We start from the raw sequence: 22,641 nt of genomic DNA on the forward strand, positions 1-22,641 counted from the left end.
TGTGTGTGTGTGTGTGTGTGTGTGTGTGTGTGTGTGTGTGTGTGTGTGTGTGTGTGCATGCGCATTTGCCTTAGTGGTTGTCTTTCCATTTGTCCCTGTCTCTTGTAATATGTTTCACTTCTCAGGCATCTAAAGCTTGTGGGCAGTGGAGCTCCAACTGTTGACTGCTTTATTTTACGCGTGCGCGCATGCTCACACACACACACACACACACACACAGCCTTAAAGCACCAATATAGATACTGTGACCACACATGCTAGGTACGTACTCAGTTAAATCCTTTGGGGTCCATTTTCACACTCTCAGATTTAAATTAACGGTCTGGATTTTACACTGTACACTTGAGCTCAACCCAAACTCCAATGATGTCAGGAAAAGTCATATCTCTCTCTCTCTCTCTCTCTCACACACACAGACACACAGACACACACACACTGCATAAACACTGCATAAACACCCATTTTGATCTCCCATCAAGACACCCTCTTGAAACCGTGATAATAGTTGTATAATACTTGTATAATAGTCATTCTTGAATAGATATATTTTTATTTGGCTCAAAAAAACAAAACATAATGTCACGGAACATGTTATTCTCCAAGTAAGGGGCAGCAGGTGTGCTTACATCGCGTGTGTTTGCAAAAGGAAAAGCATTTCCGCTGAGTTTCAGGATCGCCAGTTTGCGTACCTGTACCTCACCTGGTCTTATTAGAAGCAGGTGCATTGTATTACCTGTACCTCACCTGGTCTAATAGAAGCAGGTGCATTGTATTACTATTTACTTAAGTGCGAAGGGGTCACATAGACCTTCATATATACACTAATCCCCCCACCCCCCCTTACCCCCACCCACTTCCGCAATATCTTTTCCTGCTAAGTACGGAGTCCTTACAGGCAGCTACAGTATATGTCAGATGTGCGTGTCTCTCGTGGAAAGACGCGTTTTCACCCACACCACACAGCATGGGTGACAGTCTAGAGTAGACCATGAAGAGGATGGTGTCCACTCTCCACACGCAGACCACAGGTAGCGTGTATTAGATCAGCCAATCATTCCGATTATGAATTGCAGTATTGCTCTTCAATGAAGGCCGTTGCCTCTGCATTTGACAAGGCTGTGCTGACGCACGTCTATGTTTTAAGTGTTCTATACTTTCATGACGTCTCTCTCTTGAGTGCCGGGTCTTTGAAGCCTGCTAATCCAGAGTGGTTAAGTCCCGCCCATGTGGCAGACATTAACCACATGAACCCAACTGTATATACTTAGTTGACTGGGGTCCTCCAGGGCTCTATACTAGGTCCGCTTATATTTCCCTCTCCACCAAATCCATTCGCCGGAAATTGCAGGTCTACACGATAACACGATACGCGCGTTGAGCTTCTAGATCTGCTATTTTTGCCAAATGTTCGGGACAGAATAAGGACGCTATAGGGTTCGTCTGGGCTACAACAACACAAGTCTGTTTTCTCGCAGATGGAGTTGCATAATACAGTGCCACCAGGCACATTATGAGAACAATTTAAAGTGAATTAAAAAGGAAGGATCAGCTCAAAGACAGAGTCCAGACTTCCCATCCAATATGGGCAAGATCTCATCTCACATTTTGGAAGCAGTGGACAACTGTTGTTTTTGACTGTAATTGTTCAGAAGAAACCGCTTGAACGGGGCAGAGGAGGGCTGCGGCTGAAGTGCTTGCTTTGAAAGTCAGGGCCAGCCCGGTTTCTGCCCAGTGTTTCTTGGCCTCTGTTCGTGTGATCAGATTCGTGCTTTTATTCCAGTTCGGTCTCTGGGTTATAATGTTTGGACTCCGAAAGCCACAGTTTTCCTCCCTGGGCTACCACTGCAGTTGCATCGCAAAGCCCTGGCACACTTCAGTCCCACAGAACATGAACCAAAAAGAACTTGATGGTGAAAAAGAAAAAGAACCAGGTCTCTTAATGAGAGCTTTATACGACAAGCTCACCGTGCTCGCAGAAACAATGGCTCAAGTTGTCGCTCTGTCAGTTTTTTCCCTCGTTCTGCAAGATGGCTATTTGCCCTCGCTGTGATAAGTCCTGAACCAAAGTCGTACCGTTTCCTGGACGGAAATACGTTTCCAACAATAAACAACAACCCCCAGAGGCCACGTTCAGCCCATGTGGGCCGTGACCTGTGAGGCTCCGCCTCCCGGCTGACCGCTGGCCAATCCCAAAGTCCGAGTGTCAAATAGGAAGCCTTGCTGGCCTCCGCTTAGCATGCCCAGGCTGTCCGTTAGTGTGCCGCTGGGGGAGGAGCCTAGGAAGGGGCTCTGGTGATTGGCGGCGGCGGCGACGGCAGCCATTTTGTCTGGGCTGGCGGCGAGACGGGGCGACGGAGGGAATGTGTAACCGTAGAGGCCGTAGGGGGGCGTGTGGAGGCGTAGCCCGGCGTAACCCTGATGATGCGAGGACGGGTGGTTTGGCAGGTAGCCCAGCTGAGAGGCGGGGAGGGGCAGGGAGCAGAATCCTTCGCCCTCGTACGCCGAGGGCCCTCTGGGAGGAGGGGGGAAAGGCTCCGGGGGGTTGCCGTAGCGATGGAGAGGGTGCGCGGGCCGCGCACAGGCGTAGTCTGGCGGACTGAGGGGACACACCTGGAAGTGGGACGAGCAGGGAGACGAGGAGAGCAGGTGGGACGACGGCACACCTCCATGCATCCCAGGGACTCCTGCAGACGGAGGAGCACAGAGAGGGAATGAACAGCACTGTTGATTTTGACAGCAAATTTAGATTTTTATTTTCTAGTTTCTTGAATAGTTTTAATTTGGTTCAAGTCACATTTTAGTCACCTGGAATGTTTTAGTGTTAGTCTAGTTTCAGTCGACTAAATATAATGAGATTTTAGTCGACTAGTTGATTTAGTGAACTAAAATTATTTTTTGCAGGCCTTGATGGCGTTGTAATGACTGATATTACACTTGCTGAAACACGTTGTGAGCTTGTAGATCTGCTATTTTAAGCATGCACCCAAGTTTAAAATCACTTGTCTTTTACTTATACTGGATCTCTTGTCCACTAGGCCCTTCCTAACATTTTAGTCTAGTTTTTATTTTCTGATAAAATTGTCAATATATTTAGTCTTATAGTTTTAGTCATCAAACCAGTAGCTTAGTTTCCATTAAGTTTTCGTCAGTGAAAACAGGTAGGCTAGTCGACGAAATATATAGTATTTGTCGACAAAATCAACACTGATGAACGGGGACATTAATTTAGCTCCTTCCAATTTAATAATATAAAAAATTATAATAATCTTTATTGTCCCGAAGGATATTTGTCTTCACAGTCTGTTCAAACACCCACATCAAAAACAACACAGAGCACATAACACCAAGACAATACAAAAACATGAGGTCCCCACACAGTATACAGAACCATCCTATCGGCGGGGCAGTTTGTTTAATGCTGCGATGGCTGAGGGGACAAAACTCCTATACTAAAACAGCGATACAGGGGATGATCTGTGTCATTTGATATTGAAAGTGCTTGTCGTGTGATGGCCTTAATGTTCATTGCAAGGTTCAAACATTGTTCATTAGATGAGAAGGCGGTGCATGGTTCAGTTACGATCTGTACCTTGTTTGCCCATGCCAGGGATGTCCTCGAATGTGAGCGTTCGCAGAGATGGACGCCAGAATGCATAGGACTCCACCAGAGCCTCAAGGCCCATGCTGTATATGCCACATAACACACACACACACACACACACACACACACACACACACACACACACACACACACACACACACACACACAGAGGGTCAGAATTACACCCTGAACGTCATACAGTACTCCATGATTCCAGACTGACAAATATACGACCACAAATTCTTTGGTCAGTGATACAGTTAACGCCCACTCACATCCCAGCATGCCTCACTGCGGCAGACATTACGCCCTCTCCCGCCCTCTCCTATCCCAGCATGCCTCACTGCGGCAGACATTATGCCCTCTCCCGCCCTCTCCTATCCCAGCATGCCTCACTGCGGCAGACATTACATCCAGCCACCTGGCGGCCATCTTAGCTGCCCGCGGGGCCTCTCTTTCTCTCTTTCTCGCGCAGTCTCCATGGAGACCGCAGGTAATGAGGGGCATAAACGCTGCGCCGCCATTGGCCGCTGCCAGCCGGGTGCTCCGAGGTAATTGCTTTCACACGGGCTTTTACAGGCGAATCAGGACGAAGGCTCAGGAAGCCGCAGCAACGATTTATGAGGTGGGGCTCCCACCCCCACCCGCCTCCTCCCCTCCACATCCACCTCTCCCTCTTCCCCAGGTGGGGTAGGAGGGTGGGGGGTGGGGGGGAGACTGCGGCTGGGGTAATGCGAGCGCTCTGTTACCCCTCGTTAGCGTGAGGATAAAAGTCCTCCCCCCCCGCGGGGTCGTAGCCGCGGCGATAATTTAGACAAGCTGCCCCGGAGTGGCCCTGTATGCGTTCCGAAGCAGCCTATCAGAGCAGGAGTTTATTTAGCAAACTGCTTAACTCTTCCTGTAATATTTAAGGGGGAGGTGTTTTTTTCTCTCTGCCTTCCTGAGTTTAACTTTTATAGGGTCAGCTGTCAGGGTCTCCCGGTTATCCAGGTTGCTGTGTACTCTGCCTTCTCCTCCCCGTCGGATTTTCACTCTTTCACGTATACATGCATACCCCCCCCCCCTCTCTCTCTCTTCATCTCTCTCTCTCTCTCTCTCTCTCTCTCTCTCTCTCTCTCTCTACTCTAATGATTTCTGCTGAGGGCCCCAGGGGGGATGGCTGTTTGGAGGCCGTGTTTTCTTTTTCCTTTCTTTCTTTCTTTTTTTTTTCTTTTTACTGCCGTGTTGTTTTAATGCTGTTTATATATATATGTTTATAAATGTGTTTATATAGATTTTCTTCAGGACACTCTCCACTTTTATTATTCTGCCGTTGATGTTTATGTTCTCTTGGCACGGCTGGAATCTGACGCTCCATTTGGCTTTCGGGGGGGGCTGAGGTTACATTTTTCCCTCTCAAACGTTCTGCCCGTTAACTGTGTGACTCTGTAAATTAGTGCCCTGAAAACTTAGCACGCACTCACATGAAAATGCATCAGTGATTAATGTTGTAAAATGTAAATAATTTAAATAATTATGTACTGCGACTGTTCAATCGGTGGATTAACAGTTTTGTTTTACTTCCGTCAAAAACAGATTTATTTCATGGTCTGCCGTTGCGCACTTTCCAAAGGAAAGAAAAAAACAGATAAATAGCTTTGCTCCCTATAAAAGAGGACTGAAATAGCTGCGACAAGAACCGCAAACAAACCCTAATGTAACGCAGTCGCTGCATCTCACGTTTCCTCTAATACGCCAGATAATGTGAAAATCTCTGTGATGGAAATTGACTCACCGGTTTCTGCCTGAGTCTCTGAAACCCTTGGCGAACGGGTTTCTGTCGATCTTCAGCCTTGTGATCTGGAGAGGAACAAAATGTTATTTCCAAACATTCATATATTACACGGTCCATGATAATGCGGGAGTTTATTTTACCTCATTGTGAAATAGTGTTCCAACCAAAATGGATTTATTTGCATTGTCTCTATAATCTTTTAACCAGGTCTAGCCACTGGTATCATGAGTTTATAATAAGCCAATATTAAGTATATATGTTTTCCCAGTTTATGTCGTAAACTATACATGTGTGTCTGTGTATGTGCTTGCACGTGTATATTTATATGCATGAATACTATATGCCTGTGTGTGTGTGTGTGTCAGTGCATGTGTCTATGAAAATATTGTATGTTATCGTGTGTGTGTGTGTGTGTGTGTGTGCGTGTGTGCATGTGCAGATTATCGATATTGTGTTTTGAGACTAGATATCGTTGGTTATTTTGCCAAGGATATGCCAAAAGTGTTGTATTTTCCTGGTTTTATCGCAAGATGGTAGATCGGCTATTTTTGCTATTTTAATTTAAAAAAAATATTTAGTCAAATATATTGTCATTTTATTTTCCATAGTGTGTGTGTGTGTGTGTGTGTGTGTGTGTGTGTGTGTGTGTGTGTGTGTGTGTGTTTGTGTGTGCATACATGCATGTGCACGTGTGCGCATACATGCGTGTGTGCGCGGGCGCATGCGTGCATGCGAGCACATTTGTCAGTGGGTCTGCTCAGGTTGTGGGTGGTGTGTACTGCCCAACTCTGTGACCCGTATCCAGAGAAACTTTATAGGCACCACCACTATGCGCTTACATCAGCCATCATTTGCTGTCGGTCAGCCAACACTGCCAATATCCTTCTTTGAAGTGCACACTGGCCTGAAATCAGCTAAACCAGTACCCTGCCCTCATATATATAGTGTAGCAAATTCTACAGGAAGAGATTTGCCTTTCAGAGGAATTAAAAGCCAAAAGTCATCTAAAGTTGAATCCGTCAAAATGTGACCTCAGAAATGACCTTTTATTCAAATAAAATTATGTTTGCATTTTTCCATATGATATTAGACATTTTGTAGACAAGTATTGTTCCAAATATTTTATACATTCTGTGTGCGTGCGTGCGTGCGTGCGTAACTATAAACCATGCAGCATTATGTTGTGGGAAGTAATAGGACGTAATAGGACAGGTCAAACTAATTGACTGGACAGAAATCTCTTTTTCTTTTCAGTATAGAATTATCACTCTGTGTGTGACAATACAGACATTTTTGAATAGATTTAGCAGTGCATATGCACAGTCCAGCACAATGATATATCTTATGTTGTATACATGTATCCATTTGTAACTCTCATATAGTAGAGTAGTTAGTTGTAAACAGTTAAGGAAGGAATCCCTGTAGATAAATTTAGAGTCGGTAGTCTATATGGAGAACATCACACACACACAAGCAGGGTACATACTGTAGCAGCATTCCAGCTTGTACGTGTGGTATCTAATGGATAATAGCCATGGCTTGCAGGTATGGCAGCTTACATATTTTGTTGTGTTGCGTTGTTATTGGCAATTGTGCGCTGTGCTCTGCATGGTAATAAAGGTGGTTGCTAGTGCTACTGAGTAAAGGTGATGAGCTTGGGGGTTAAACCATAAAAAGAACTGGGATAGCATCTCTGTCATTTTAGATTTAACCACGTTACCATATTTAATGCTTTGGCTATTCAAAAATAGGAGGCATACAAGTTCATAGCACGCCACTTTGTGCCGCGATATGAACTTGAAATCGTAAAAATGTTCCCTGCATGGAAAAAGACATTTCCATTGCCAAATTTGGGGGACCCACCTTGACATAAAATAATTTTAGCAACACAATTATATTTTTTTTCTGAAACATTTAGAAGACATTATGTTGTCTTGTCTTGTCGTATGTTTGTCTTGTTTTTGTTTCAAAACTTGATTCAGGTTATGTGGTTTGTAACTGTCACTTCCCTGTTATAGGACTATATAATTTCTTTATGCTATGCCACAATATTTTCATGGTGGTTAGGAGATTTATATGTAAATGTTTTGGTATGTCCTTTATGGGTGCATGTGTCACATATATTGATATATTATCTGAGCTACTGTATACCCTGAAATCTTGAATACCGGTAAACAAACAATTTAAAAAAAAAGAGATTTAGAAGACATTTGTAGGTTGGGCCTCAGGTCTTAATGGGTCAACTATAGCGGGCTACAGTACCTGTTGGTTCTGGTACGCGGTGACGGTGGTGAACACAGTCTCAGGGAAGGCGGTGGTCTTGGTTCCTTCCCCCAGCGGGACTGCCCTGACCGGGGACAGCTCCTCTCCACACTCCTTGCGGATTACATGGACCCGCGGCTGGTACTTATGCATGGAGTGTAGGATGATCTGGAAAAGGGGGAGGGAGCATATATATAGTCCTTTAATAATGCTGCAGGGAAATTCAGTCGTGCTGATGGCAGCACTGCATTAAGGATGAAAGATATGTACAGTATATTAGCCTGGCATGGCCAGGCTAATATCACTGCGTAAATATTAGTCTGGAACTTCGGTGTGGAGGATTAATTTCCAAGGGGCAGTTACAAAAAGATTCCAAAAAAGTTTGAATAGTGGGTTCTGATCACCCACAACTCGGGGGGGTGAGCAATCTGCCTAGGACTTGTTTTTTCCTGTGGCAGATTGATCTGGTTTCCAGGTTCCGGTAAGGATAGAGAATAAGTACAGAGAAATAGTACACACTAGTAACAATAAGGCAGCCATTGATAGATGAATTGGTGTCCCCAACCACTGAGCAGCAATCAGCTGGGTGAAGCTGAAAACTGAATTCCCCTGCGGTGTTAATACAGTCTAATTAATTGTTAACAAAAAACAGTGAAAGAATTATATAAAAGACAGAATAAAAGACATGAAGATGACGTCATTCGACCTTGCGTCTGTGCCTGGACTGGTGGACATGCATGGAGACAAAGATATTTGTTTGCAATCAATAATGGCATGAATAGACTTTAAGACCTATAGGGACCGACCTATAGGCTTTACCTAAATAAATAGGTTCAAGCTGTCACAGTAAAAGGGAATATAATAGTTATGTATTTATACAATAATATGTGTAGCCTACATACAGTAGCCTAATTAACAGTAAAGTAAATCAGTAATAATAAGTGATGTAAATGTGGAGGGTATACTATACTGTAGCAACATTTCACCCAACTATAACTATAACATGTTCATTTAATGCTGAGAGTGTAGAACCCATTTCTTATGCACTGTTGTAAAGCATACATGTAAGCATGCAAGTACCTATAGAAAGGTGTATAGATGCATACACACACAATGCACGTACAACCATATTACTGTATGAGCAGATTATAATTTTTTTGCAGAATTGGCACAAACAATACGTCAAAATAAATGTATAAGAATAAGTAATACAAAATAAATAAATATATATATAATCCTCTCCATTTACAAACAACGATCAAGTAACGGGATGGTTCACAATTTAACAGGCCTGTGAATTCAACTTCATTAATGTTTGTTCAATTAAGTTGATGATCCGATATATTTTATTTGTTATGGAATAGAATAGAATTTAAGCCTATTTATTTTTATAATTATAATTTACACTGACTGTACTTAATCGTCCATAAAACCCACGTCATTGGCCTGGGCCATGGCTCAGTGGTCCAGGCACCTTGGCTGGTAATCCAGTCTGGCAGTGTGCCGCGGGTTCGACTCCCGATCCTGCATGTCTTCCCCCCATCTCTCTCCCCATTTCCTGTCAGCCTACTGTCTGTCCCTCCATAAAAAAGGCGAAAGCCACACAAAAAAAACATTTATATAAAAATAAATAAAAACCCACGCCATTTGAAAAGGCCTACTGTAGCTTGTGACTTTCAATATGTAGTCCATGAAGTGACTTACATATTGACTTACATGTCCCTGGTCATCCAACTCATTGTTGGTCAGCTTGAGTTTGTCGAAACTAATGACCTGCCGCATCCACGTCTCTCCAGAGGCCGGGGAGTCCGGGTGAATGTACACTCTGGGCGGCACCGGGGAGTCTGCGTTTCCCGCAACCATCCACTTGGAACTGTGGTACACGTACCTTCAAAAATATAGTACACAAAGACATCAAAGGATGGACCATGCAGCAGATGTCACAAAAAAAGGGTCCGTTTCACGCAGGGCTGGACTGGGTCAAACATTCTGCCCTGACATTTGGCCCAGACCGGCCCACCACAAGTAGATAGAAGAATAAGCAGATATACTCTACTGCCCCCACATATAACAAGCCCTAATACCACCACTTTTATACTGAAAAACATCCCTCCATGTGCAAAAACATATTAAAGCAAGGGGGGGCCCTACCGGGCATAATATGACCTGTACGTCAAGTGGCCAGTCCAGGCCTTTTTCACACCCCTGCATATGTGCACCTCATAGACAAGACAGAGTTCATATAAACTCCACAACCCCGCTTGACGTGTGTTCATTTTGTTCTGCTGTTGTAACATTTGTCGGTTGACCTTTCGAGGGTGGAGAGGTTATATGGGCGTCCAAAAGGCCTTTTTCCAAAAGGCTGTGAAAAAGGGCGCAAAACCAACCTGACAAATCACTTTGCCAACCGCCATTTGCGGCTCCGGGAAGCGGAGATTGAACCATTGAAAACGGTTGGTTTCACTCTGGCAGACCTTACGAGCTAAATTCAGACATGTACAAGACAAGTTATATTGTTTTAGGGCGCCCCTTTTTTGGTCCTTGTCGTAAATTGTGACTTTAGGCGTGTGTGTGTGTGTGTGTGTGTGTGTGTGTGTGTGTGTGTGTGTGTGTGTGTGTGTGTGTGTGTGTGTGTGTGTGTGTGTGTGTGTGTGTGTGTGTGTGTGTGTGTGTGTGTGCGTGTGCGTGCGTGTTCACGTCTCACCTATATCGTTTGTTGTCCACAGGGATTATGTCCATGGCGATGTAATACTGTTGATGTGGGTCCAGACCCGTAATCTTCACGCGCATGGCGGGGAACATCCGCCTGACAGGAAATATGAAATAAATCATCTTGTTTGAATTTTTATTTGGCTTTGTTTACAAGCTGAGTAAATTTAATCGATTATGTAATTTTCAAAATCTTAATTGCCATGACATTAATGTTATAAAATAGCTATAGCCCACATTTACATTTTACTACATAATAGCCACATTTAGTTTACTTCTTCATAGAAGTGTATTTGTACCGTCTTTAAATGTTCTGATGAATTGAAAATAGAGGACCCTGATGTGAACAAGTCTCATTTCACATACTGTGAAATATATATATTTTCCAATCATCAATCAATCAATCATTCAATGAATACTGTTCAAAATGTATAGCTCTCACTGATTCTGTAATGATAGGTTCATTCTATAAGCAATAGCCTATGCCTAGTGTTTTATTAGCATGGCACTATTTAACTTATTTACCTTTTTTGTATCGTTTTAATATTGTAGCTGCTATTTATGCAATGTCACAGACGGTGCATATTTGCTTCGATAGCCCTATTTTTTTGTTTTGTGTCTTAATTGCTGCAAAAGGATTAAGGAAGCAACTCAATCCATATTATTGTCCCATTCGTATATCTCCATCCATACCGTCCTGCCTTGGTGATGATCATTTCCGTGCCAATCTCGTGAAAGCGCTTCCACAGGTCGGCGCCCTGCAGGTCAACGCGCATCTCCTCTCCTCCAGAGCCGCTGCCCGCCGCAGCGATGACCGGGGCCGTGCACACCGGCGGGGCCGTGCACTGCGCCTCGGACCCAGGGCTCTCCAAGAGCACGTCCTCGCTCTCCGCTTCACCACAAAGGGAAATAATCCCGTTAATATTGAAAATAAATTACCCTCTCAAAGCCAATTCCATTAAACAAAAAAAACGGTATCCTTTAAAACCTTTTTTACTAGCCTATCCGTATACATTTTTGTTCTATGACTGAATTGCCATGCATGCAGACACAAGGCCTCGTGTTTTTTATTTTTATATCGGCTTGTTTTCATGTTCAAATTTATTAAGAGAACGGTCTAATGATAGACTGATGATGTCTGTATTATTGTCAGAGGTGCCATGCCATGCAGCGACGGCCTCGCCAAGTGGGAGAAATTTATAGACGCATTCACCACTGCACTGCATGGCCAAACAAATCCACTAACACAAAATAATGCTTGAGCGGAATGTTTCCGAAAGACGCTTTCACAGCCAAGTGGAGCTAAATTCGCAGCAGATTTAAATCATGATTTGTCATATAACCGCTCGGTTTGTGTGTTTTCTGCAGGCCTGCAGAGCATCGTTTCCATGTCTTTATCGCCTGCTAATTGGCGTGTTTATGATTGCGACACTACTCATAAAGCTCGTAAAGCGTCTCACATTAGTCACACTCACGCGACTTCTATTTACAAGACCAGCGCCAAGATATTGTATCATATTTATACGATTTCTACATCTATTTCTGACATAGACTTGCAGTTATGTTTGTTTTCCATATTTTAGTCTACTTTTAATGTTGACTTTTTTTGAACAGGAGGCCTATACTTGGGAGGAAATAAATTATATTGTAGGTCTATTCTTTATTAAAATAATGAGTGTATGCAAATAATTAACCGTTAATTTCACTTGGCTATACAATATGGTAAATGATTACGTCTGCTATATATGACTTATTATTAGCCATGCAAAGCTGACATAAGTATTATTTTCAATCTGTTTTCAAAACAACATAAACTAAAACAGACATGTCTCGAAGTCCTTAGTTGTGTTATAAAAACGATTGTAAAAAAAAATATATAGGGCTATATATATCTTTATTAATATAGTAAATCGTTTTCTGATTTCTGATTAATTTATAGCAGGCCTATAGGAATGTGATGGACACGTCTAGCAGTGCTTGCACAAAGGAATTTACATTGTATCCTGTGTTTGATAAACAGCAGGCTAGATTAAATTAGCGCTCATGGAATGTCAACACATTTGACAAATTCGTGCCAAATCGATTGCGTCCCCCATTCATAACTTTACTTACGGGAGCCGTCGCTCGCGCATTCAACCTCGCTGCCCCGGTCGCTGACAGACGCTCTCTCCGCCCGCGGCACTCCGGGGCTCCCGGTAAGATCAGAAACATCCGTCCCGTCCTCGAAGCAGCTGACAGCGGCGTCCTCCTCCTCGATCTTACGCCGTTTTTCGGCACCGATCAGGGACTCCACCGAGAACGCGTGCGCCTTGACGCTCAGAGCGCACGGCGACCGTCGTTTCTCTGCCATGTCGGAGAAAGAAGAGGGAACGGAGGAGGAGAAACGGCGTCGAAATCGAGCGAGATAGAGCGAAGAAAAGTGCCCCACCGCCCCAAAACTGAACCCCTCGATAACTTTGTAACCTTCCTCCTGTCCTGTCCTGTGCTGTCCTCGTTGAGAGCGAGAGCGATGGAGGCAGGCGGCTCCTCCGGTTACAATCCGTTCTGGACTGACATTGAAGTAACCGGGCCAGTGGAGGCACGGTTTAGTCAAATAACTTATCCGTTATCTGTGCGTGCGTGCTGCTGCTGCTGCTGGAGGGAAGGCGCGGCGCGCGGCAGTGCCTCGGCTTTGGGGAAGTGTCAATAAAGCAGAGAAAAGTCTGAGCAGGGAGGGAGCCTGTCAATCTCAGCGCGCGGAGCGACCACTCCAGCCAATCGCAGGCCCCGCGGGGTCCTCTCTCGCTCCCGCCCCCCTCATGTGGCCGCTCGTGCCTTATGTGGTAAAGCAAGGGCTCGTGAATGAATCATGGCTCGGAGCACGAGCGCGTCTCTCTCTCTCGGGCATTGCGCGCATTTTCACACCACGGCCCGACATGCTTTGCATATTTGGCCATTACCTCCTGCTCAGGAGCCCCTCTGGGAAGACCTGTGTCTTGTAGTATATTAATTATAATTATTAGTATTGCTGTAGGGCAGGCCTTCCATTCCCTGTCAACGATAACCGTGAGCCGTGCGTAAAGGCCACAGCCCACAACATAAATGGCAGTGCAGAAGCGTCTCTCGAGGTGAATTGTGTGCGTATAACGAATGAACAATAACACAAATTAACACAACAAATTAACACAAATAGTTTTTGTTTTTCCCAATGCCCGCAGCTCTCGCGACTCTCTCTCTCTGTGTGTGTGTGTGTGTGTGTGTGTGTGTGTGTGTGTGTTTGTGTGTGTGTGTGTGCGTGTGCGTGTGCGTGTTGTGTGCTTGTGCGTGTACCATGGAATGTGATGATTTGATTGCAGCACGGAATGTGCATGCATTTGCATGTAATGATAAATAAGAGCGCCCCTCACTTCATACGAGTGTGATTTTTTTAAGTATAACAAAGTATAACACTTTGTTTTAGGGCAAACACGGTAAATATCCCGATTAACAAGTTGCCTCTGTGGTCCACGCACACAGACCTTGCAGTGGCCTAAAGCCAGTTTCTTCACAGCAATCACACGCCTGGCCATGGAGGTTTAATTTAGGAACAAGGGGCTGTACCGTGTATATAGCCGCGCTTGTCTAAAATATGACCCGCTGAAGTGTGGATGAGCTGGGTTCCCGTATCCATGTTGCACGGAGGGCTGTTCTGTTCACAGGACGCTTGGAAATATCACCCCTAGCACTGCCCCGGGACGTGTAAATTAGCGTGTGGTCATGCGGGGAATGCGTGTCCGTCTCGGGTGTACCAACCCCGTGTACGTGAGGAGAGGGCATATGGCGCTCGGCCTCCTCCCGAGCCTATAAATAAACAAGTGCATGGGGAGGGGAAATATTATTATAAACAACACGTCACCGCCGTTTATTGGTTCAGGTTCAATGTAAATGGTCGGACCGGGTGAAAAGTAAAGGCCACTGCCACATCCATGTTGTTTTTTTGTTTTTTGTTTTTTTTGATCAGATCAAAAGCGGTGCTGCTTCATGGTCCACGGGCCTACACATGTCATATTATTTCAAAGTACTCTTTCGTGCACCCGGAGCAAAATAAGCTCCGTTTGAAATGGAGGGTGAACCATTAACGTGTCCAACGGCGTTCGTTTATGTTAAACTCCAACGCAGATGGGGGTAGATATGGGTAGATATAAGACTGTATAGTTTGGCACAGAAATAGAAAATTGTTAAGATGCATATGTGAAATTGATAAGACTTAGTAAGACTTATACGGCCTGTTTACATTTTTTACTTGGAATTCAACAATGACATGTACGCCTACATTTTGCATATATGTTTGAACTTAAGTAAGTAATTTTTAACGAGTAAACATACATCTTAAAAAATAAGGGTTGAAAATAATTTCGTTTTCTCAGCATTGAATGCAGTTGATACAAAACTGTATAAAAAACTATCCTAATAATTAACAAAATGTTACCATATCCTACAATGTATTGCAATGTAGATTTATTTTTGATTTAATCTTTTAAATCATCTAACAAATATTTTATTTTCTATTTGGCAATTATTGCTAAATAGACTAAAACACACTTTAAAATAAACATACAACTAAATACATTCAGATATTTATTTAACTGATTTTTAAGTATAGCCTATAGTTCATGTGGTTTTCATTTTTACTGTTTGTTTACTTGTGGCACAAATTGGCCTATATAGTCCTGCATAATAATACGTTATTAATTACAATATTTTGATGGAGTAAAACCAAATTAACGAAATTAAAAATACAAATGTTTTCTTTTTTTTGTTTCAGAAATAATTTCAAGCGCAGCTTTTTACAACGAAAATGTATATAGATTTTAATCACTTTTTCCAGCAGTTTACTTACACCCACGAGGACGAAGTCCTTTCAAAATGGGCCTCAATTTCGTCATATTATAAAATATTCTGGATTTCCCTGCTTCATTAGTAGCTATAATAATAATTAAAAAAAAGCTATATACCGGTAGCTAATTAACGTATTATTATAAAGGCTGATGAAATGACCTTTATCACCTGTTGGACTAAAACAGAATATTCCACTATCACCTGCTCCATCCCCGCTTACTATAGGTTTCATGGTCAGGTGCATCTGCTTTGTTCACGGAAGCGCCCGATTCCACCACCGAGAGAGCACGTAAAAGATATGCATGTATATACACTATACGCAGACTTTTGTAGATCTATTCTGTATATTCGGGCAATGCAGGCCCTATTTCTTCTTTATAAAACCCATGTATTAATAATTAAAACTCTTTCTTTCTTTCTTTTTCTCCTCCCTCCCTCCCATTTCCTATATGACCTTTCAGTCTGACTGACTCTCCTCCTCTCCTCCTGTGTGATGTGCTTCAGGGTATTACAGCGCGTTAATGCGCCGGCCTGTTCTGCTCTCGGTTCACTTCCAAGTAACACATCTGAAATTCCACACAAGACGAGGATTTGCAGCCTTTCCTTTCTGCTCCATGTAGAAAAGGCCCTTATGGCTGCATGTGTGGATCCTCATGTTCTGTTCTCAGTGTTCTGAACAACACACTGGTGTACCTATATACAGAGCTATTTTTGAGCAGCATGCTTCTCTAAACAATTAGCCTGCATGTATGCTATAACTGGCAATTAACACACAGTCAGTTAGCACACCTTGTAATACCCAAATAAGGCCTACATTTATTCTATACGTTTTTATGTTTACAAGGTCCTGACTCCTGTCAGTTGATTATATTCTTCGCGGATCTGTGATGTTTTGTAAAGCCGCTTTAAATGACTCTGACTTTTGGCGCATTTAAATAGATTAGTGTTTATTAAAAGCAGAGGAGAGAGAGAGAGAGAGAGTCTGCCATGCTTGTGACCTTTGGCATAATTGTGCGTTGAGGCTTTGAAGGCTTGCCGGGTATAGAAGTGCCCACCGGGCTGCTCTGCTCTGGGTAACATATTGTTAACAGTTATTTAGCTGCAGCTTTTATTGCGGAAGTGGCAGCGCGGGCATGGAAGGTGAGAGAGAGAGAGAGAGAGAGAGAGAGAGAGAGAGAGAGAGAGAGAGAGAGAGAGAGAGAGAGAGAGAGAGAGAGAGAGAGAGAGAGAGAGAGAGAGAGAGAAGGAGGGGGGTTAATGGATGTGAGAGAGTTCCAGCAGTACGCAGCGCCTCTTATTGAGCTCCATCGGTCCGGTCGGGACTAGTCTGGAGTCGGGACCCGTCCATTCCATTGCGGGTCACTGGCGGCTTCCAGACTGGGTTAGTTACTGTCCAAGTGTCCATCGGTGCTGATGGGAGGAATGTCTGTGCCAACATCCAAACATAAACGTCTGGGCCCATTGAAGCGACCTGCTGAACTTGGCCTCGATTTCCCTCTCATCCGAATGAAATGACCCCTGAAACCTTTGCATAAAGCTGCCCTTTCATTGAAAACGCGGTATTTACCGACGCGCTCCATAGAAATTGATGGGTGTATGAAAAATGTATTGATTTTCTTTTTTTACGAGTCTGTCCGTGGTCGCAGGACAGGCAGCGTCGTTTTTTCAGGCCTATATTTATTTGAGTTGCGTCTTGCTTAATTGCTTGTTGTCACGCTGTGTGCGTGCGTGACGCGCGGCGTGTGTGTGTGAGTGAGAGTGAGACGTGTGTGTCTGCGCGTGCGCGCGCCACGTGGCCAATTACTCATTAATTAATTAATTAAAAACGGCGTTTGCAGTCGCTGGGCTGCAGAGGCAATTACAAAACGCAGATGCAAACAGCAGCAAGGCTTGAAAGAGGCAACAAAACAAGAATAAATAGGATAGTTAAGCTTAAATATCTCCAATGAGGATTTTTACCGACCATGCACGATTATTATTTTAACGACGTCAAATTGCAATTATTTCTAGGCCTATTTATTTGACCTCGCTGGTCCATTTACTTCACATATATAGGCAATTTGGATTTTGTTTTTGTTTTGTCTTTTAAGAGAAAGACTGGCTATAAAAATTAGTAGCCCACTATATAAAATGAGTCAATAGGATTAAAGACTGCCAAGATGAGAGAAGCTATATATACTCACAACTGGAATAATACCGGGATGGAAAGAACATAACCAAGACGGAATGAAAGTGAGACCACGATAAGAATTCTACAGCTGCAGGTTTCGATTATTTAATTAATTAATCCTAATGAGTCAGTGTGTATTGCAGGCTTTTTTCGCATTGATTGCGCAAAAGCACTCATCATGCACCTTGCATACCAACCCGGTCTCACCCAAAGACGGCGAAATACCATGCACGGATTGGCGCACTACAAATCCGTGTATATGTAGGACTACTTTATTTCCTCCCCGTTCACTTCTATACGTTGCTCGTCAGTGACGTCACGAGGCTGCCCCAGGCCCGTGCATAATCAACTATTTGGGCTGTCGATTCGTTTGCGATTTAAACAATATCAAATCTCGCTACTGATGATTTATTGATGACTATTATACATATACAGGGCTAATATCTCTGTAGCAACAATTAGCACAATTGAATATATATATATATATATATATATATATATATATATATATATATATATATATATATATATAGTGTAGAGAAGAATATTAATTTTATGATTTTAATTTAATTTAAATAAAACTTATGGCACATGTTCTGGCTGTAAGTTTGATGTACAATATTTATATTGTATGAATGGATGTATACAGTCTATCAACAGTGAATATGAGTAAATATGTATATCAATTAAATGGTTACAAGCATCTGGCATCTGTAATTTAGTCTATATGGTGTTCACAGCAGGTGTGGAAGAACCAGCTTGTGGACAAAGTGAACATGTTTTTTTAAGTATTCAAAAGTACAAATTGCAAAGCACATTTAGTTTTTAATATACAAATCAGACCTGTCTGAAGTGAGTGGTGCAACAGCGCCCCCTGTTGGTACCATAAACATACGGACATACATACAGACATAGGGAGGGACATAGGGACAGGCGGACATTGCTGGTTATAGGAAAATCAAAGATCTTCCAGTAAACAGCAGACCTATAACGAGCTGCTCACAACAATCTCGCTGTGAGCTTGTAAATCAGCAATTTGATCACTATTTCAATATAGGCCTTAAATGGTTGTACCGCGTTTACATATATAAGTACAAATGCTCAAGTATAAGTAAAGTAAATGGTACTAACAAAAACTGTACATAAAGGAAAGGATTAATTCACCATTTTCAACTTTATCTTCATATAATTGGTCCTTGCATGTTCATTATAAGATGGCACAGTTTCCATGTACTCAACAGTTATACTGTAACAGCTGTATAGCGATATACAACATTATTTGAAAGAGGTTCTGCCATGGCCTTCTGGGAGTGTGTGTGCAGATGTTAACACTGATTGGTCCCACGGTGCCGGAGATTAGCTGTTCATAGTCACACAGACACATGTAATCACAGGGTCTCCGGCCTTTGGCCATCCGGCCTGGCGGAGAGAATCAATGTGCTTTAATTGTTACTGGCCACCACTGCCAAGAACAAAACGGAACATCGTCTCTGTTCGGGTGGAAACCATGTCCAAAACAATTACTTTTCAGGTTTAAAACTCAGCAGAGAAGCTCAAAACGCATCAAAAAATGTCTCATGCTGCGTTTCGACCTTGCAGATCTGCAACATTTGATGCTATTGTCATGACGCTGTAGTATGATCAAGTATAAGAAACCACGAAAAAAGTTAAAATATGGAGATAAGAGGTTTCTGACAGCTATGATATGCAGGTCAGGCATGGTTGTGGCTACAAAGGACTGTCCAAGTCACTTTGTGTCGTTTTGGGGGACAAAGTGACTGAATATGCCACTCCTCCTCCCCACATATAGAGTACAGATGAGAGAGGTGCTTCCTCCTCATCCTACCCTCCACAACCACCTCCCTATAGTCCTGTTTTATACTGCAACAGAGCATAGCCTTCCTCACCAACATGTTCAGTTTGTTAGCAAACCTTGCGTTGATGATAGACTGACAGATTAACAGACAGATAGGCACGCAGGAGAGGTTATGGTGTGAATGGGTTGCATGTGGTTGAGGAGGGACATCAGATTCAGCCGCACTAGGAAGTGGCTTGGACCAAAACCTTAGGGCGGGGTTCGGTTCCACCTATACCATATGTGACTGTGGGTGAGGGGGTTTCAGAGTGGCAGAAATGTGGTGACAAAGCGTGTGTGTGTGTGTGTGTGTGTGTGTGTGTGTGTGTGTGTGTGTGTGTGTGTGTGTGTGTGTGTGTGTGTGTGTGTGTGTGTGTGTGTGTGTGTGTGTGTGTGTGTGTGTGTGTGTGTGTGTGTGTGTGTGTGTGTGTGTGTGTGTGTGTGTGTGTGTGTGTGTGTGTGTGTGTGTGTGTGTGTGTGTGTGTGTGTGTGTGTGTGTGTGTGTGTGTGTGCGTGCGTGCGTGCGTGCGTGTGCGTGTGCGTGATGTGCTATATGACTATGGGAAAAAACGACATGAATGCAGGAAGACAGAAATGGTGGCTGAGCCTGCTGAGGGTCTCATAATGAGATGTTATGGCCTTGTGATTGGATCACATCCTGCCTCAGCTAATAACTGGCTCTCTCTCTCTGTGTGTGTGTGTGTGTGTGTGTGTGTGTGTGTGTGTGTGTGTGTGTGTGTGTGACGTGCTATATGACTGGGAAAATACTGTGTTCTATTGGTTTGTTTTAGTTTAGTTTTTACACCAAAGACCACTTTGGAAATAAGATGCTGGAGTTGTATCTGCATTGATGAAGAAGCCTAATGTGTGTGTGTATATATATATATATATATATATATATATATATATATATATATATATATATATATATAAAATGAAATATGTTGTTCAGTATAATTATCTGACTCCTTGTATTGACTGATGATGTTGTGCAGTAATATAAAAAATGGTGACGCATCGGCAGCATCGTAGAATCAAATGGTTACCTCGTGTATCATGAATATAATTATGGAATTGAATCACGAGGGCATGCAGTGTCTAGCCTAATTACTTATCTCATGTTGTGGTGAGATGCAGTTTTTTTTCTTCTTCTGAATCCAAATAAAGTCAATCAATTTATAAAATCAGTCTTTATTATGGAGTGAACATTTGGCAAAGATAGCAGATCTCCAATTTCACGCAACGTGTTGCGATGTGTTATTGACCTTGTAGATCTGCTATCTTTGACTGCCTATACCCGCCCTCAAAATATCTACAGGATTTGTCTGTATACATCCCCTAATTAAGAGGTCTTAATGGGTTAAATCGGTATATAGGTCTGGAGGTCTGTGTAATTCCCCGGCTCGTCTGAACTCTATTAATTATTGGGTTTGAGTCACATGCAGTTAGAGGAAGTAAACAATGGGCAGACTGGCATGGGCCTGGCATCTGCAGGCTGGCATGGGCCTGGCATCTGCAGGCTGGCATGGGCCTGGCATCTGCAGGCTGGCATGGGCCTGGCATCTGCAGGCTGTAAAACCAGTTTACCCTCATGTCTGCTCAATCCACTGGCACCAGTACTGGTCCCACGGTGGCCCATCTCATGCATTGATGCGAAAACCCCCTTGTTAAAATCCTCACACACAAGTGTGTCCGGACTTGAATCGCGTACACATCCTTTTATTGTAAAGTAGTTATGGTTCCGCATATGATTTCATTCTCCTGCATTGTCCTCTAAACCCCAATTAAAACCTTTCACATGGATTCAGCTGTTAACGTTGTTGTTAATGTGCCATTGGTATGTGTTTATGTTGTTTGTGCACAGCATAATAAGTGTTTTAACAGTTTGTAGAATTACAGTACATTTTAAGCACAAACTCAATACAGAGACTGTCAACTGTGAGTGGACGACCCAATTAAGCATTACACTTGTTTACAACAGGGTCCACATTGTTCAATTCATCAAAACATTTAGAGACATACAAATAGTGAAATAGACACTTCTATGTAGTCAAAGAACAGAACAGGAATTCATCATGTAGGAGGCAAAAAGGGAAAGGATACATATACAGTGAGGGGGAAAGGGGGGGGGGCGGTGGGGGGATTCAGATTTTACACAGGCCAGTTTCGAATTGCAGCCATCCGTAGGTGCCCTTTGAGAGCGGTTTTGAAGGAGTCAAGGGATTCACATGTCTTAATGACTGTTGGTAGGGCGTTCCACATTTTGGTGGCATAGGAGCGAAAAGAATTTAGTCCCTTGTTTGTGCCGAATCTGGGTTGTACATGGTTTGTTGCACTCCCTCTGGTGTTGTGGGTGTGGACTTCGTTTACATTAAGGAAGTATTTAGACAGGTACATGGGTATCTTGGTGGTGTATCGAATCTTGTGGACCAGACCCATTGCAAGATGCTGTACTCTGTCGTCGACCCTAAGCCATCCCAGCCTGTCAAAGTGGGCAGGGGTGAGGTGGGTTCGGGGGGTGAGGCCAAGTAGAAGCCTGACTAGTTTGTTTTGGGAGGTCTGGAGCCTTGTTTTAAGGGCCTTCGAGGTGCTGTGGTACCACGAACGCGCCCATAAAAACACACAGAAATGAGAATTTGCCAATTTTTTTGGCACCCAATATTGTTAGGTATGCCCATATGATGACCATGGATATGGTCTAAAAGTGTGAAAAACGTATTTTACATTTCACTACGCCTTTAAGCCTAGAATCCAGCGATCCTGGTGAATCATGACAATGACACGATTTTGTGAAAAAAATTAAATGAAAACCGCTATAAAAAATTATATTAAATGTAGTATATCATATATTATTTTCTTTCCCCCCACAGATTCAAAGGTTGTAGCTACTCAACTGTTACAACACTGTTACATAATTCATCATAATTATTATTTTCAAGAGGCACTCCAACATCTGGCTTTCAGACATGACTTCACTTTCCATGCAGCCAAGTCTATGGACTTTTAATGTTTGTCTTATTCATGTCCCCCCAAAAATCAGCATGCCCCCAAAGGTTTCCATTGAATTTGCCGTGTAGAGACCGGATGTCTTCTTTGTAATTATTTGTTCCGTCCAAAATATCGTGTTTGTTGTCATGATTTGTCACGATCCGAGTTGGCTTTGTTCGAGGCTTACAGATCCCGATGAAAAGGGGTGGGACTGCGACGCTCTATAACAACAACTCTACACGTTTTGTTGGGAGTTAGTTGTAGTCGACAGATTCAGCTGCACAGCTCTGAACCTGTTTTAGGATAAGTGTCTTTCTCAGCGACACTAAGCTGGGACTGTGTTGCAGACTGCAGGGGACATTCTGTTTCACATGAAAGCCTCGCTATACCCATTCAACTGTGGCCACCACATGTTGTGTGCAGGT

General features: G+C 43.2%; 1 protein-coding gene across 2 annotated transcripts; it reads right to left on the reverse strand.

The window, feature by feature from the left end:
* Positions 1-536: 536 nt before the first annotated feature.
* Positions 537-13,009, reverse strand: tbx18 (T-box transcription factor 18). Of its 2 annotated transcripts, none has more exons than XM_080791192.1 (8): positions 12,459-13,009; positions 11,040-11,238; positions 10,342-10,443; positions 9,354-9,525; positions 7,638-7,805; positions 5,376-5,440; positions 3,590-3,684; positions 537-2,684 (listed from the first exon to the last, which is right to left on the reverse strand). In XM_080791192.1, exons 1-8 carry the CDS (start codon positions 12,694-12,696, stop codon positions 2,131-2,133), a joined length of 1,593 nt encoding a protein of 530 aa, XP_080647318.1. In that variant the 5' UTR covers positions 12,697-13,009; the 3' UTR covers positions 537-2,130. The 2 variants fall into 2 exon arrangements, with proteins under 2 accessions (XP_080647318.1, XP_080647317.1); XM_080791191.1 differs by having other exon boundaries at positions 9,342-9,525.
* Positions 13,010-22,641: the final 9,632 nt, after the last annotated feature.

Source organism: Protomyctophum bolini, assembly GCF_963924005.1.
Source record: "Protomyctophum bolini genome assembly, chromosome: 19".
Classification (NCBI taxonomy): Eukaryota; Metazoa; Chordata; class Actinopteri; order Myctophiformes; family Myctophidae; genus Protomyctophum; species Protomyctophum bolini.